Genomic DNA, 16,854 nt, shown 5'->3' on the forward strand with positions numbered 1-16,854 from the left:
GGCCATTCAGAGATTCGGGATTCTTGGTGGCGGCCCCCCTCCAATACCCTTTCACACCATCATTTGCCGATATATTAAAAATTAAAGGCAGCTTGCTGCCTGGTATTCAGCCTTGTCTTTTTTCTCACAAAACCAACCAAAGAAAAAAATCAAAACGCACCTGCAGTTGGCCGGTGCCCGAATTAGCATGTCGAAGCCGAGTGTCTCCATCTGGACTAGTTTGAGGGGTTAGCACCTAGAGATGATTATGGGTGTGATTAGGAGTAAAAGATAGAGTCATTATGATTTGTGGTTCCATGGGTCAATAGGTTAGACAAAGTAAGAGTCATGAATGTAGATATTGATAAATAGGAATATTAAAGGGGCGCTACCTAACCCTATACTCAGGAATAATACATGTACAGTAATCCGAAACGCGATATCGCTATAAAACCCGTATTTATCGTCCTTTTGGCATTATTTCCACACCCAAGAACGCCAACCTCCACGGTGGCCCCGACCAAGTGGATCCTGATTGGCCGCCCCCAGTAATCGTCGCGCGCTGACAATTAAGGATCCATTTCTTCTTCGCTTTCCCTTTCATATTGGGTTGAATTTTTCCCATCTCCACTCTTCTCGCCTGCTTCGGCTCTAAACTCGTGGATCTCGCACTTTTTCCACTTTCCTATATACAGACTTTCCTCAGGAAGTCTTGACCTGTTGGTTAACAAGCGCGAGATCCAAGTCAACGGGTCTCATACAGCCCCCTTCTCGTCGGCTCTACTGAATAACGTTCAAATGCACGCTCAGCACATCTACTGTCAACCCTCCTCTCTCCGATCGGAAACCGTACCACGGTGACGGTCCTACTCAACCCTTTTTCTATTTGCAGTTCTCCATCGGCGTCTTTTCTGCTCTGGTGCATACGATACCCTGTTGTATAATATATTCGGGTCTTTCTTTGGTTGTGCGTTGACTTTATTGTTTTTGTTTAACTCCGGTGTGTGTGGTGTTTTTGTCGCTTCGCCACCGTTGCCTGATCTATAACTTCGTTTCAAGCCGAGAAAAACCTTTTACTTTTCTTCAGCTTTGCGAACCCGGGCACCGGCTGCTCATGCTACTTCGATAATGTATCATTATTCTACTCCACCACCGGGGTGGTCGACCTACGACTACTCTCAATCACCGCCAACCTCGCCTTACTACGCTCAATACGCTTCGCAATACGCAAACCCCTACACATCCCCTCGGGGCACTTCGCGACGACACACGCGCAAGGCCAGCTACACGGCCACCAAAGAACCGTCGTACTATGGCTACCCGCAAACCTACTACGAACCAACGCCAGAGCAAGGCATTCCGCCGCGCAAGCACGATCATGTAAGTGCTTCTTATGCGGGCCCGCCCAAACACCGTCGCAACCATACGACCGGTCATCCTGCGGGGGATGGCCTCGGCACCGGACCCAACTCGTCGCAGAAACGACCCATCTTTGTAGATGTGGTTGACGATGCATACGATGTTCGCTACGCCTTCAGCCAGCGACCACGCCCCGGCCGTCCCCCGGCAACGACCAAAGATAGCCATCGTCGCACCGCGTCAACTGCGCAACGCAAATCAAACCCAGCCGCTGATTCTCACTTTTACTTCAATCAGGTTCCTAACAACGAGGATATCGAGTCTGCTCGTCGTTCGTCACGTGCTCGTCGCCAGTCTACCTCGACTCGCACGCCGAACAAGCCTAAGCCTGCACCCGCCGCCACAAAACCGCCACCCACCGCTACGGAGGAAGACGCCGAGCGGGCCGGAATTCCACCTGGGTACTCGATCAAAAACTGGGACCCTACCGAGGCACCTATTATCCTCCTCGGCAGTGTCTTCGATGCCAGCTCCCTCGGTAAATGGATCTACGATTGGACAGTTTTCCACCATGGCGCATCGACACCCATGGCCGACGTGGCAGGTGACTTGTGGCTGTTGTTGATCAAACTTGCGGGCAAGGTCAAGCGAGCGGACGAATGTCTTCCGCGAATCAAGTGCATCGAGGCGCAGGAAGTAGTTGAAGACTTCCTGGAGAGTGGCGACCGGCTCTGGAGCCGGTTTAAGAAGTTGCTGAAAGGTTGTGAACTTTACATGTGGAAGGCCGCTAAAAGGGAAAGTGGCAAAGGCGCACCCGTATCTATGGGGCGCAATGCAGGCTGTGAATTTGTCGAATCAATCTTCGGCCGCGACCGCGAACTCGAAAACACGGAAAAATTGATGAACAGCATCCGGCTGTGGAATATGCGTTTCGACGCCAACTGCGAAGATATCTTGCGCCGACCGTCCGCCAAATAGACGGTCCTACTATTATACCTCCATACACCGAAGAGGAGCAACTCCGACAGAGAAGAAGTTATATTCTGTTTTCCTTGTTTCTCGCTTATTTCCTATGTCTTACATCGGGAGCATTTGACAAGTTGTTGAATTGCATTTGCAGTGCGTTAGGTTTGGCTTCGGCTTTTCGAATTTCTGCTGTTTCTGTTATCGCATCGTCAGCTCTCACGCCTTCAGCTGGGGCAATCCTCCAAAAGAATCCTTTGGTTTCGGCGCCTGTCTGTTTTCTTGGGGTGGCGTCTTTCGATTCTTGATTTGGCATCCGCTGATGCTAATTATTGTTGCGTCATGCGGTTTCCTGTTCGATGCCTGTGTCATTCTGCTTTGATGATACCATCTCGCGATTTTTATCTGCGAACTTTGTTTACTGTTAATTTCCTTGGTCATTCCCTTTGTCATTGATATCTGTTTGATGTTGAGTGAGGAGGAAAAATCGGGTTGTATATAGAACTTGAACCACAAAACCTCAGCATCTACATTGTTCCTTCATACCTAGGTACCGTAGCTCGTAATTACCAGCGCTTAGATTGCCCCCGTAACACCCAGGATCCCCATCACCGTTATTTCCACGAGAAGTTGAATCTATACAAGCTCCAGTAGACCCAAACCTGATATCCCCCCAGCTCCCCCCAAAAGGCAACGATTTACACCAGCGCTTCGACCTACATGTACTGTCCATCCTGCAGCAGTACCTACTTCCGTCATCTAGAATATACTTCGCCTTGTAAGCCCGAAAAGCAGGTACCTAATCCCAATGACGGCGGCTGATGTCACCCTCCAACAGCGTGGGCCAAGCGCCTGCATATTCCTGCAGGTGATAGCCACTGCCACTGGCCCCCAAGTGGCGCGGGGGCGTGGGTTGCTTTTGGAGGGGTTGCGTGGCGAACCTATGAACGGGCAAGGTTTTCCCGATGGCGCGGCGGTGCGGGGTTCCTTTGTGGATTGTGCATGCATGAGATAAGGTTTCTGAGCACATGGTCGCTTGCGTATTCCTACTTTTAAATCCTTTGGGATTGGGGGCTGGCTTGTTATTGGGTGGGGTTGGTTGGGTTTGGTGTCGGATTCCGTTGAGTCTGTGTAATGCTTATTGTCTTATTGTGTCACTTGATGATTTCTTGATTTGATCTAATGCAGATGGTATGGAGTACCGGAGTTTTGTTATCTTGATCGTTCTGTATCCTAGTTAGGTGGATTCTATTGAAACCTTCGTAAGCGGGTCCAGATTCATGGTGACAAGGACATGAGTACAGTACTTTGCATCCCTTCGGATCCCACCCTCAGGGCCTATCTGAATCGCGTTCTAAAACCAGCGGGGAAAATTTATAAGAATCTAAAAGGCTAATAGAAATTACTTAAACCTAGTGTTTTGATACTGAGGTGACATAGCCCTTAAACAAAATTTCCGTGAGCATTGGACCGTCATAATATTACATAATCCAATGGGGTGCAAATACTTATGTCCTGTCGCGTACATGAGTATAATGTACAGTAACAACGCCTAGACTCCGGCAATCTCGTTAAGAGGGGCATCATTAAACGCAAACCTTGCACTGAGTGTTCAAATGTAATATTCCGCTGCCCAGGTAATTGTTAAGGCAAAGCTTGTGAGGAGGGCCAGTCTCACTCGGAGCGGTAACCCAGAAGAGGTTAGCAGGCTTGGCTCTCACCATTACGCTCCATATCTCCGGTCTATCCGATCTATATCATCCCCAATCTCAATTCCACCGGTTGTTTTCATTCAATCTTTTACTTTCCGTTGACCACAACTTATATCCTCGATTCACGGATGCATGTGGGGGACGGTCCCGTGACTGCAGATCGACCCAAAGGTTTTGCTGTCATGTCGGTTGACATCACCTACAGGACAATGCCATTCATCCGTGCTTCTGCTTCCTCATAGCCTCAATCCTTCTTTGTCTTTTAGCCTGTATAGTCTTGCAACTGAATATCTTAGGATTCAGACCGAGCCAACCACAAAGACGGCAGACATAGGCATCGGGAATAACAGGGGGAAGGACTCGCAAGAGAACCTCTGCTAAGCTCAAAACTCAGATCACAAAGCTCTGGGTCTCCTCTCGGGTGTTTCAGCTTCCTTTTCGATTGTAGCGTTCCCGAGAGCAGATCGGAAAATAGCGCGCTCCCTACTCCTTTCGACCCCGCGTTTGCAGGCCCGAATGAACCATGCAGAATGGCCCCCCTCAACACGAGTCCCCCACGGGCGATCAGCAGGATGGTAAAGCGTCTCTCTGGAATCATTTCACTAGCCAATTTCATATGAGACCGCCGGAGGATGATGAACCTCAATCCTGGTGGATTGCGTCTACGGCTATTCCGCTGGTTGCTGCTGCGGCGGGGCCGCTGGCTAACGTGATGTCAATTGTTGCGCTGGTGATGCCATGGAGGAGCCATATCACATCTAGAACAACTAGTCCAGCTGGAAATTGGTATCAAGAGGGCTATGCTGATCCCCACTGGTATGTATTGAACTTATCGGGGTCTTTTTGGTCATTGCTCACGATTTACATTGCAGGATCACGGCTCTAAACGCAGTCTCGCTTTTTTGTGGTGTTGTTGGCAACATTTTCCTGCTGCTGAACTTCACTCAAACTGTGCGTTACATCATTGCTTTGCCAGTGACGATCGTTCTGTGGTTCATTGCTCCTGGACTTGTAGGGGACCCTTAATGCTTTTTGATAGTTCGAGCTAACGATGCCACAGCTGGCTGGGCTGACCGCATCTCTTTCTATCTACAGTCCCCCCAATGGCACCAGTGACGTATACTCTCAGGCCTTCTGGAGTGCTGTTATTGCGGCAATCCTCTATTTTATACTGAGTATTCTTCTCATGATAAATATGCTGGGATATTTCCTTGGGAGATATCCACAGCATTTCGCACTCACTGACGACCAACGTACTCTTATCTTACAAATGACTGTGTTTGTAGTTTGGCTGCTTATAGGCGCCGCTTTCTTCCAGAAGGTACTTGACATCTCATTTGCAGATGCCTTGTATTTCTGTGATATCACTGTCTTGACTTTGGGCTTTGGTGATGTGACAGCCCAAACGTCCCTTGGCAGAGGTCTTGTTTGGCCGTATGCCGTGATTGGAATCATCATGCTTGGTCTTGTTGTTGGAAGTATTCATCAATTTGCCCGAGAGGTCCACTACGACAATGTCGTCCGAAAGCACATCGAACAGAGGCGGCAGCATACTTTCGATCGGTCCGTCACCTTTGACGAGTTTGCCTCAAGCAATGCCGAGAAGGTACTCCCTGCAGCACTAGACCGCCAAAAGACCCAACTCAATTATCGCCCTCGGCATAAGAAACACCAGCCGATCCGGAACACCATTCATGCACTGGCCGCAGACAGACGGCCCAAGCTGCTTATTATGAGAGAAGAAAAGGATCGATTTGATGCCATGCGTGGAATACAATATGAAACCATGCGCTTTCGTCGTTGGAACGATTTAATTATCAGCATAATCGTCTTTGGAATCGTATGGAGCTGCGGAGCCGTTGTATTCTGGACATTGGAGGACTGGACTTATTTTGAGGCCCTATACTTTTGCTTCTGCTCACTCATTACCATTGGGTACGGTGATTTCACTCCCTCGTCGAATGCTGGACGGCCATTTTTCGTGATGTGGTCTCTCATAGCCATCCCAACCATGACCATGCTCATCTCTCAGATGAGTGACACGGTTGTTTCTGGTTTCAAGCATGGCACGGAGAAGTTTGCTGAATATTTCATCATGCCCGAGAGTGGAACATACCGGAATTGTTTCGCTCATATACCATTTATTCGGGGAATTCTAGATAGACGCCAAGAGAAAAAACGGCTGAAGCGTGGATTCGAAGTCGGTGCTGTTGCAGAGGACACGGCCGATCCTGAGAACCTGGAGCCTGAGGCTACGAAGGAGATGTCACGCGCCCCATCTCGACGTACTAGCACGGCCCCAGCCTATCCTACGCGGACCATCGAGGAACTTGCACGCGAGACCCAACCATCACCGTTTGAAATGGCCCAACAACTAGCATTTGCCATTCGTCGCACTACTCAAGATGTGTGCGATGGAAAGCGCAAACGGTACAATTACGAAGAGTGGGTGGAGTTCACTCGTCTCATCCAGTTTACCAATCCCCGGTCCCAACTCTCTTCGGTCGAGGGGTCATCAAGCCGGGATCCCAGTAAGGAAGATACACTCATTCTCGACGAAGATGAGTTCGGTCTCCTAAACTGGGACTGGATTGGTGAGAACAGCCCCATGTTGGCGCACCAAACTGAACCAGAATGGGTTTTAGACCGACTTTGTGAGAGTCTGGTGCGGTATGTGTCAACTCAGGAGCAAGCCCGTGCCAGGGAACGAGGTCATACGGATGATATGGCAGAGGCAGCAACATTGAGGAAGGAGAGAGATATAGGTATCGAGGACCCGTAACCATCTGGACGCAACTAGCAGGCAATCTTTGCCCAGTTGTTCTCTATTCTATATTCCCATTTTCATGCACATTGTCTTCAATGCATATACTCGGCCTATCTCGGGAATTTGAACTGTGCACAATCTATGCAAGAGGCAAAAATCGAATTTTCGGATTTATACATAAATGCCAGAGATCAGAATCAAATTTAACATTTTGATAAACAGGACATGAAGAACCACAACTTTTGCCTTCACCTTGAATATAGAGATTTCATTAAACCTTAATCACATCTTATAATAATGTACCAATAACTACTTCTAATCGTACATTAGGTTTGCTTTGACTAAGCTGCACCGGGATACAAGAATTACTCGACGAATATACCTAGATGAAGACCAACGATATGCCACTATATTTATGTACAGATTCATCACGAGCTGAATCATAAGCCCATGGCTAGAAATATGCAGCGAGTCCAACAGCGGCGGCCCCCATTTTTCTCAAAAAGCTGTTGTGTACATTCAGCAGTTCTCATAAAAGGCATATCCAAGTTCAACATCCCCGTAACAAAGACTTCAAAAAATATACACTCAGGATGAGTGGCCTAGTGTTCTCCATTCACTTTTTTTCATGAATATATCACTCCACATGTCAAGGAGGGCTCATTTTATAGGCAGCAACGTATTCTACTGCTATAGATACCGTGGTTTCATTTCCCTTTTACAACCTCTCTTCCTTCTTCTCTATCCCCACCAGACTTTGAGTCGACAAGAGATTTATCTGAGAATAAACCTTGCTATCATTTTGCGCGCTGTCACATACCTCGCAGGCCTATCTTCAAGTCAACTTTCTTAGTATGAGAATTTGGAATTGCGTTTACTCTGCGGCGGTTGAAAGCTTAGTTATACGTCACACGTGTCCCGCAACTCCACTATAAGGCTCAACCTCAACCCGTTAAACTCCCATAAGTATCAACGCCAAGATGACCTCGAACATCCCCGAAATTCTGCTTCTATGCATGGACACTGCCTATATAGCAGCCTTCAATACTGCTCTGGGTGATCTTTGGCCCAACCATACCAATAGCGAAATGAAGATCACAACCATAAATGAGCGCCTAAATAGCATTCCCGACTCAACAACCTTCGATCTCATAGTCTCGCCCGCAAATTCCTACGGTCGCCTCGACGGCGCCTTTGACCATGCAATCTCGATGACTTTCAGTCCACGCCATGACTACCATGCTCTCACCCGCGCAGCACAGCTAGCCATCTATGATAAATACCGAGGCTTCGCACCTCCGGGTTCTTGTACGCTCGTCGAGTTTCCCAAAGATTTGAAAGAAAACCCGCGGGGTTGCTCCTGGGTGGCTATCTGTCCGACTATGCGGGAGCCTGACAATGTGAACTGGGATCGGGAGGTAGTCTATAAATGCACTTGGAGTCTACTTTGTGAGGTTGAGGGATATAATCGTCATGCCAGTGCTAAGGAATCTGCAACGGGAGCTAATTCGGGGAGTATTAAAACACTTCTTCTGACTCCATTGGCGGTTGGTGTTGGGAGGGTTAGCAAGGAGCGGTGGGCGGCGCAGACAGTCATGGCCTTCAAGCATTTTGTGGAGGCTGTTCAGAAACCGGAGGTGTGGAGTAGGTTGGAGTGGAATACCATCGAGAAGATGGGAAAGGAGATTCAAGAAACTTGGAAGGATACTTGAGTTCTAAGAGACTCTATTTCTTGATGGTTTTCTATTATTTTTCGGTCGCTAAGGGTGCTTGATACTGTATCCACATTATTTCTTCAAGTAGAAATAAACCTTCCCAGCCTGTCCAAATCTTTTACTTTCCATCACACCCGCTACCACGTTCGACCGGACGGCTCTGTAGTGCACCATCATCGGGCGCTCATCGTAAATCAAAGCTGCGGAGACGATCCCTTGATACTTAATCTCGCATAGCTATCAACAATCAGCAAGATTTCATTCAGGTATGCAGTTACAAACCTACCGAAGCACCACCCCAATTCTCAAAGCGTACTCGGTCTCCATTTTTCGCCACGATGAGAGGCGCCACATCATCTTTGGAATCGAAGTCATTACCAAGCCAATTGAGCTCCTTTAGTTCACTTTCAAATGGGTGACCAGTCGATAAGATGAATCCATCCCATTCTCCCATGAGGTTATCTGGTTTGATGGGCTTCAACTCTTGGAAAATCTGGTCGATATATTTGGGGTTTAGAATGCCCGGGCTGTTCATCGAAGATAGAAATTGTTTTGCCGGGCTTGTTTGGAAGTAATCCCGAGGGAAGATTGGGAATTGGAGAGTCATTTTGGCGTGCAAAGCAGTCGAGAATAGCTGGAAGATGAAAGTAAAAAGATATAATGTAAGAAATGTACACGACTTCAAGCCAATCAGCCTCCATATAATGTCCACTACACGTCTTCAGATAGGAAAGGAAAACACCACAATATCGTGTCTTGAATGAGGGGCAGCAACCCTTTAAAGAACGACAAAATTTCAAGCCATGACACAGCCAAGGATCATTCCAGCTACTCGGAAGTCGACCGATGCATTCAACCTGGAACTGATCATCTCCCCAGAAATGCTGCCAAGTCTGCATTTCGCTAACTGCGCATACCTCAAAATTCAGCCTACTACTCACTTTGCAAAAATAAAGTTATCTGATGGGGAACCTGCAGCAGGCACACATGTTGGACGGCCGCCACATTCCAGTGCCGGTCCGCACCGTTCAATCAAGGCTGTTTCCCGATGTCGATCAATGATTGATAAAAGGCTTCTTCTGTATGGATCACCCATGTGGCATTCTCGCTTGAACTTCCATTCTCACTTGAGGAATTTCTAGCAGATTCCTTCGATGATCTTGACACATGCGGCTGAGATGGAGAAGTTTGAAACACCGGGAATTGTAGAATTAAGCCGTTCGAACCGATAGCCACATTTTGACTTTTTGTTTCATGTGACTGTTTTGCTGTTATACTGTTTGGATGCTCAGGAAGATAACCTGCTTCCCAATGTACTTTTAGGCGGGCCAAGCGGTAACCCTGCCCGTCCTCATGACAACGACCTCTAGATTATCAGTGCTTTCCCAGTCAACCCTGACCCTTCGCATTCTGTTCATTGCCGTGGGTGAGAATGAAGGAAAAAATCACGAAGAAAAGAGGAGAAGGTTTGGAATTCGACAAAGAGGGGGGGGGGGGGGGGGGGGGGAAGACTCTAAAAATTGCATTTTCCTTGGAGATATCATGTCTTCTTAAAACAAATCAACAGGTCGTACCTTTTTCATCATGATAACTTGAGGATAATTTGTCTTGACGCCTGCAATAATGCCAGGTAACAGAAGCTTCATGAGCTTCCCCAGATTCTATCCAGATTATGGCGCTGTGGCAACTGTGCTTGATTGGTACCGTGACGGCATCAGCCTGGTGCATGTCAATTGGACAGAAGCTCCCTCGACCAAACATCCGATGCAAGTATTGGGCATTAAGATCCTATCGCCACACAATGCCTGCATCCGCATGATGCGTTATTATCACCGAATGAAAGATCAAAACACGACAGAGCTCAGTGGCAACAATTGACCCCATGATGCGCAACGTGCAGACCCATGGAAAGCCTCAAGTCTACCAAACCGTCACGTCGACACTGACTGGTCAGCCCAACCTCGACTAGTTTCCAGAAAGAAAAGGAATAGGTGGCACAAAGAACCAAACACGAATGGCGAGTGCGGGGAGCGAACACGGTGATGGAAAATGTCGTCGTCATAATAATCTCATGCCGCCACCATACCCCAGCACCAGACCTATTAAATATGGGGTGATCGCGTGCCTACATTGGAGAGTGTTTTCAAACATGAATATCGTCCAAATAATAACAATTGGATTAAACCAAACATAACTGGTATGTATCACCATCCTCCCCCTTCTGGTACTGTTCAAGTCGGAGTAGGTTGAGAGCGTGTTGATGGACTTGGGCAGAATGACAAAGATCAGATATTAATTATTAGATCTCAGAAATTCTCTCACCAATTCCATCATGTCCTCAAAACAAGACAATCAGCGCCTCAGCGGAATCGCCAATGTCACTGGCACACAAAACACTAGTCGAATGGCAACGGCAAAGACGGGTCAACAGGAGAAACAAGAGGATCTGGGCCCTACCCAACTGCTAGGGGAACACATGAACGCGGAGGGCAACCCTGTCCCCGACTCCCCGGCTGGAAAGCAAAGTAAGGATGACGTCGATGTGTATGAGGCTATGACCAAGGACTTTGATGACTAGAAAGTGGAGTGATCGTGGGTCCAGACTGTGCACCGTGTTATAACTATCAAAATGAATATAGTGGTTGATGACGATCGCAGTGGAAAGTAGGTTAGATTAGTACGTGGCCATTGCTATGGCAACCCACCACGGACTCTACTTCACCGTCTTGTATTTCCTCAACTCTTTGTTGGTGTCTTAATTTAATCTTCGCCTTCGTCTTTTCTTAATTTGTTTGAATTCAATCCTTTCGTTGTGTGCTATTCCGCAGCATGCCCGTTTCATGAACCGACATTTTGTTTACATCCGAAACGAGTTCCCCGCAAAGATATGAACCATTGATCTCAAGGAAGCAACGCGCAACAGTACAACCCCCTCCTTTCTTTACTCTTCACACTCTTTCCACCTCAATACCCTTGTATCTGATCTCTATCTTTCCTTTTCCTTGTATTTCACCCAATTCATTGCATGTACCATTACTTCGTCGAACGACGACGCGACGCCGTCAACGATTGTGTTCAGTTGTTGAGGGAATACAGCAGGGACATGGCGCTAGATCCGCGCTTCTACCACCACATCGGCCAGACCGGGCCTGGCTCGATATCGTCTGCCACTTCATCCGATTCCTCTGCCCTCACAGGCATCACGTCGCCAAGCGTGATCTCGACATCCGCCTCCGCCGCCACCCTACGATCAACCGCCTCCAGTCCCTCCCTTCGCGCCCGAGAAGGTGTATCTCTCATCGGCCGCCAAGATGTCATGTCCCCGGCAGCAGGAGGAGGAAATGTGCGCGTCGTCGTGCGCGTGCGGAAGTTTCTCCCCAGAGGTACGTGTGCAGACACGGGGAAGGGCGCGCCTGGAACGGAGAATTCTAATCAATGATCACAGAGATACAACGCCAGGCAGAATGCCTCATCTCGATGGACCCTCACACGCAAATGACTCGCTTATCAGCACCGAAACCCAGCCCAGACGACCTCGGAAAACCGAAATCGCAAGCGCGGGGCAAGATCCTCGAGGACAAGTCGTTTACATTCGATAATTCATTCTGGTCGCATGACGAAGAAGACGATCATTTCGCTCAACAGGAAGACGTTTACAACTGTTTGGGCGAGGAGTTTCTAGATCACAACTTTGAAGGATACCACACATGTATCTTTGCATATGGTCAGACAGGTTCCGGCAAAAGTTACACTATGATGGGTACACCCGAACAGCCAGGATTGATTCCCCGTACCTGCGAAGATTTGTTCCAGCGCATTGAAGACTCGCCATCCCCCGATATCAGTTACAACGTCCGCGTGTCATATTTTGAGGTCTACAATGAGCATGTACGGGATCTCTTGGTGCCTCGGACAGACCCACCACATTATCTCCGTATTCGAGAATCGCCATCGGAGGGCCCATATGTTAAAGACCTGACGGAAGTGACCGCAAGGAACTACACGGAGTTAATGAAGTTCATGCGCAAGGGCGACATGTCGCGTACCACGGCCAGCACTAAAATGAATGATACATCATCTCGATCACATGCGGTTTTTACTATTACACTCAAACAGATTCACCATGACCTTTCAACAGACGAAACAACTGAGCGTACTGCGCGAATTCGACTGGTCGACCTTGCAGGTTCTGAGCGTGCCAAAGCGACTGAAGCAACAGGCCAACGACTCCGCGAAGGTTCCAATATTAATAAGTCGCTCACAACGCTTGGTCGGGTCATTGCGGCTCTAGCAGACCCAAAGAAGACCCGCGGGGGGAGGAAGGGCAAAGAGCTAGTCCCTTACCGTGACTCTATTCTGACCTGGCTGCTGAAGGACAGTCTGGGAGGAAACTCGAAAACAGCCATGATTGCATGCATTGCTCCTGCCGATTACGAAGAAACGCTTTCCACATTACGATATGCCGACCAGGCCAAACACATTCGAACTCGGGCCCGAGTGAACCAAGATCATGTCTCTGCCGCAGAACGTGACGCGCAAATCGCCGAAATGGCCGAAACAATTCGGACTCTGCAGCTGAGTGTGAGCCAAGCGACAGAGAACCAGCGCGCTACTCAAATGCAGGACGAGAAGCTTGATGAGTACCAACAAAAGGTTGAGAAGATGCAGCGCCTGATGGAAGAGACTAAGATGGTCAGCGATTGCAAGATTCGCCAGCTCCAGACCGAGAACGAGGCCTTACGCATGCACCTGAAGCTTGCCCTTGAGAGCCTCAAAAATCCCATTCCCCCCATCCCTTTGGCACAGCAAAAACCTAGCCTGGCTTCATTAACAGAGGAAAACCAACCACCTCAAGATGAACCAGTATCTCGTGAAGGTTCCCCTGTTATTCCATCCGACTCCGAGCCCGAAGTCTGGGAAGATGAGGATGACGATGAGACGGTGACTTGGGATGACGACGATGGTGAAGCACACCTGATGCAGTCCCGCATGGAAGATCTCCTTGGTGATTTGAGTGTTTTTAAACGCAAGCTGGCTTCGGATCATGAACGTTGGCAGCGACGTGATCAGTCGATGACTCCCAAACGACGCGCCTTGGGTGCTATTGCGCCGAACAATCGCTAGATTTCGTGGACTTCATTGGCGTATACAGTTGGATGGTGTTGGCGGTACAGTGCTTTTTGTTCCATCTGGAGCCACGTTTTGGGCACACCAGTCATGTTAGGCATCTTTCCTTCTTTGTTTCTTTTCTGTTCCATTTCTATTCTAGCGAGACCCCTTGACATGAATAACGAGTCCTGACATGATGCATGTTTTGAAACTTTCCGTCCAGGCTGTAACTTAGTAGACTGAGATAGTGAATTTAATCTCAGTGTTTTTACAAAGCTTTCTGCTTCAGATTTTTTCATGTTCCTTTATAATAAAAATAATTCTTGATAGTCCCCACTTGTTCGTACTATATATGCGGAGACTAGGGCTGCGGCACGCCGTGGGCTGCTTATGGCATCATTTCTTTTTCCGTGACTCAACCCTCTCTCCCCACCAAGCGATTCAAGGTTCGACTAGACGCCCCTCACAACTCGAGATTGAGTCATCCAAGATGACGGACCCCGTTGACTCGGCGCCCACTTCCTCGCCGGCTAATGCGCCAGCCCAGTCTGGCCCCGCGACCGAGACCCCATCACAGCAAACCCTCCCCATCCGCGATGCAAAGAGCGCAAAGCCCAACCCCGCACAAACAGACAAGCCTGCAAAGGCCAAAGATGCCTCAGCATCTGCCAGCACTGAAGCCGATGCAGCTGGTGAAAAACCCTTGACTCCCGCTGAGTTGAAAAAGAAGGCCAAGGCAGAGAAAGCTGCTCGGCGCGTTAAGGAAAAACTTGAACGAGATGGCGGAGCTGGTGCTGCGGGCGGTTCAGCTCCTGCACCTGGTCAGCCTCGTCCTCCTGTTACTCCGAGGAAAGATGCTGCCGGAGGTGCTGCGCAGAAGGGATCAAAGGCGCTTCCTCCGCGACGTGGGTCCCTAGTCGGCGCTGGCGCTGCTGTGGAGCAGAAGAAAAAGAAGGAGGATAAGAGTGTTGCTGTTTTTGGTCATCTCTACGGTCAACAGCGGAGGACCACTATTGCTGGTGCTGGTAAGGAGGTGCACCCCGCAGTGCTGGCATTGGGTCTGCAGTTGAGGGACTATGTGGTCTGCGGAAGCAGTGCGCGATGCGTAGCTACCATGCTTGCTTTCAAGCGAGTGAGTTTAATCCTATCCTATATCCTAGCTAAAAAAGCTGGGGAAAATGGACCTAACCTTGCTAACATTCAATTAGGTCGTCGAATCCTACACTACGCCACTGGGTACTTCGCTCCCCCGCCACATGACAACCCATCTCTCTCACCAAATTACCTACCTCTCTACATGTCGACCACTCTCTATCAGCCAGGGTAATGCCATTCGCGCGCTCAAGTTGGCCATTGCCGGGATTGACCCCTCCATGCCGGAGTCCGCCGCCAAGGCTACATTGTGCGACTTCATCGACAGCTTCATCCGCGAAAAGATCACAGTCGCCGATCAAGTTATTGCCGCAAGTGCCGCACAGAAGATTCAGGACGGTGACGTGATTGTGACCTTTGCCGGCAGCTCCATTGTCAAGCAGACTCTGCTCGCAGCACACAACGAAGGAAAACAATTTCGAGTTTCGATCATTGATTCGCGCCCACTATTCGAGGGCAAGAATCTCGCCCGTGCCCTCGCAAACGCTGGGCTGGACGTCCAATATTCACTCGTGCACGGTATTAGCCACGCCATCAAGGATGCTACAAAGGTTTTCCTAGGCGCCCACGCCATGACCAGTAACGGCCGCCTTTACTCCCGTGTCGGCACTGCGCTAGTGGCCATGTCCGCCAAGGAACGGGCTGGAGGCGTCGAAGTTCCCGTCATTGTATGCTGCGAGACAGTCAAGTTTACCGACCGTGTCGCCCTCGATAGTATCGTTGTCAATGAAATCGCCGATGCCGCCGAGCTGGTTTCCGCCAACCCTCCACAACAGGTCACTGGTCTTCCGGACCCGGCAGCATTCACTGCTCCCCCTATCGATCCCAAGAAGGGTAAAGGTGGAAAACCTGCTGCTGCTCCCACTCCTGACCCCGTCGCTTCTGACCGCATCCCTTCTCCATCGCCTCTGGCTAATTGGAAGGAGACTTCTCACCTGCAACTCTTGAATCTGATGTATGATGTTACCCCGGCCGAGTATGTGGATATGGTTGTTACCGAGATGGGCAGTTTGCCGCCTAGTGCCGTTCCTATCGTGCACCGAATGAGCACAAATATGTGAGATGATTACGTTTGTCTTGTGACCATTACCAAAAATTGGAGACAGCTTTGATCTCGTTTCTATGGCTTTTTGAGTGCTTTCCCTTAGGGAAGCTTTCCGGTGTGGGTTTTCTTTGTTGGGGTTTAGGATTATTAGATATATATGAACGACTGAACATGCCTTAAATTGAGTGTTCGTAGTTGAAGTAGTTTAATCTAGGGTTTCGGTGATACCTAGTTCCTTGGCCGGGAAGCCATGCGACGGTCGAACCTTGGACTATCTGTATTGATATTAAACTTCCGAGGCTTATACATAATTCGTGATATTTCTATCCTAGACCCGATTTCCAATATTCGTGAGAGGCACGTCAAGCATGCTACCCAGCTTCAGATTGCTAGGGCTAAGGCACCCTCCTCCTTAATGTGACATGGAGCGCTTGTGATCGAACACTGCAGTGTCCATCATGCCAGGGCATAATTGGGATGAAATAAGAGTTAAGTGAAAAGAGTCTATTATGGTTTAGTGTAATACTTGTAGCAAAATGGACATAATAGAGCCCTTACTCATCTAAGGTGAATAGTTAGAATAGGCGCAGACCCTATTTACTTCCCCACGATAGGTAGTTTAGTATGTATAGGAACTTTAGGTAAGGGGTTTCAAATATACCAAGCGTGACCTAGGTTATGGACGTGGTGCAGGAATAAGTGTTATTAAGCAAGGCCGATTCACGACTGGCTCAATTCCAGACGGCGGTTTAAACTTTTTTTTTTTTTTTTTTTACAAAAAAAAAAAAAGTAAGGAAAAAAACATAGAAGGAAAGAAGAAGAAGAAAAGAAGGCTGGATTTGATGGGGTAGAAGGTAGAGAGAGAAGGGGGAGAGATGAAATGAATAACAAAAAGAAAGGAATGGCCGTGGATCGAACACGGGACCTATAGATGATTGCTAGGTAATTGCAATCTATCGCTCTACCGCTGAGCTACCACTCCTGTTCATGCAAATTTCTCTCTATTCATGCCAAATATTTCTGGTAGACTATGGATCCAGAAACCATAATGCG

At 48.6% G+C, this 16,854-nt stretch overlaps 8 protein-coding genes across 8 annotated transcripts; 7 read left to right on the forward strand and 1 right to left on the reverse strand.

The window, feature by feature from the left end:
- Positions 1 to 1,107: 1,107 nt before the first annotated feature.
- Positions 1,108 to 2,316, forward strand: N7484_009363 (uncharacterized protein; the record flags this gene model as incomplete). The annotated part of the gene is made up of 1 exon (XM_057119750.1): positions 1,108 to 2,316. One exon carries the CDS (start codon positions 1,108 to 1,110, stop codon positions 2,314 to 2,316), a length of 1,209 nt encoding a protein of 402 aa, XP_056969305.1.
- Positions 2,317 to 4,536: 2,220 nt separating this feature from the next.
- On the forward strand, positions 4,537 to 6,795 carry N7484_009364 (potassium channel family protein; the record flags this gene model as incomplete). The annotated part of the gene is made up of 3 exons (XM_057119751.1): positions 4,537 to 4,829; positions 4,886 to 5,024; positions 5,053 to 6,795. The coding sequence occupies 3 exons, from the start codon at positions 4,537 to 4,539 to the stop codon at positions 6,793 to 6,795; spliced, it is 2,175 nt and encodes a 724-aa protein (XP_056969306.1).
- A 965-nt stretch (positions 6,796 to 7,760) lies between these two features.
- N7484_009365 (uncharacterized protein) lies at positions 7,761 to 8,492 on the forward strand (the record flags this gene model as incomplete). Its single annotated transcript, XM_057119752.1, has 1 exon — positions 7,761 to 8,492. The coding sequence occupies one exon, from the start codon at positions 7,761 to 7,763 to the stop codon at positions 8,490 to 8,492; it is 732 nt and encodes a 243-aa protein (XP_056969307.1).
- A 75-nt stretch (positions 8,493 to 8,567) lies between these two features.
- Positions 8,568 to 9,102, reverse strand: N7484_009366 (uncharacterized protein; the record flags this gene model as incomplete). The annotated part of the gene is made up of 2 exons (XM_057119753.1): positions 8,568 to 8,732; positions 8,782 to 9,102. The coding sequence occupies 2 exons, from the start codon at positions 9,100 to 9,102 to the stop codon at positions 8,568 to 8,570; spliced, it is 486 nt and encodes a 161-aa protein (XP_056969308.1).
- Positions 9,103 to 10,118: 1,016 nt separating this feature from the next.
- Positions 10,119 to 10,373, forward strand: N7484_009367 (uncharacterized protein; the record flags this gene model as incomplete). Its single annotated transcript, XM_057119754.1, has 2 exons — positions 10,119 to 10,125; positions 10,165 to 10,373. 2 exons carry the CDS (start codon positions 10,119 to 10,121, stop codon positions 10,371 to 10,373), a joined length of 216 nt encoding a protein of 71 aa, XP_056969309.1.
- Positions 10,374 to 10,827: 454 nt separating this feature from the next.
- N7484_009368 (uncharacterized protein) lies at positions 10,828 to 11,073 on the forward strand (the record flags this gene model as incomplete). Its single annotated transcript, XM_057119755.1, has 1 exon — positions 10,828 to 11,073. One exon carries the CDS (start codon positions 10,828 to 10,830, stop codon positions 11,071 to 11,073), a length of 246 nt encoding a protein of 81 aa, XP_056969310.1.
- Positions 11,074 to 11,598: 525 nt separating this feature from the next.
- N7484_009369 (kinesin-3 family protein uncB) lies at positions 11,599 to 13,619 on the forward strand (the record flags this gene model as incomplete). Its single annotated transcript, XM_057119756.1, has 2 exons — positions 11,599 to 11,878; positions 11,941 to 13,619. The coding sequence occupies 2 exons, from the start codon at positions 11,599 to 11,601 to the stop codon at positions 13,617 to 13,619; spliced, it is 1,959 nt and encodes a 652-aa protein (XP_056969311.1).
- A 475-nt stretch (positions 13,620 to 14,094) lies between these two features.
- On the forward strand, positions 14,095 to 15,817 carry N7484_009370 (translation initiation factor eIF2B subunit delta; the record flags this gene model as incomplete). Its single annotated transcript, XM_057119757.1, has 2 exons — positions 14,095 to 14,736; positions 14,813 to 15,817. The coding sequence occupies 2 exons, from the start codon at positions 14,095 to 14,097 to the stop codon at positions 15,815 to 15,817; spliced, it is 1,647 nt and encodes a 548-aa protein (XP_056969312.1).
- Between the last annotated feature and the right edge of the window lie 1,037 nt (positions 15,818 to 16,854).

The sequence above is a fragment of the Penicillium longicatenatum genome, assembly GCF_028827895.1.
Source record: "Penicillium longicatenatum strain IBT 33135 chromosome Unknown contig_6_segment0_segment0, whole genome shotgun sequence".
In the NCBI taxonomy this organism is placed as follows: Eukaryota; Fungi; Ascomycota; class Eurotiomycetes; order Eurotiales; family Aspergillaceae; genus Penicillium; species Penicillium longicatenatum.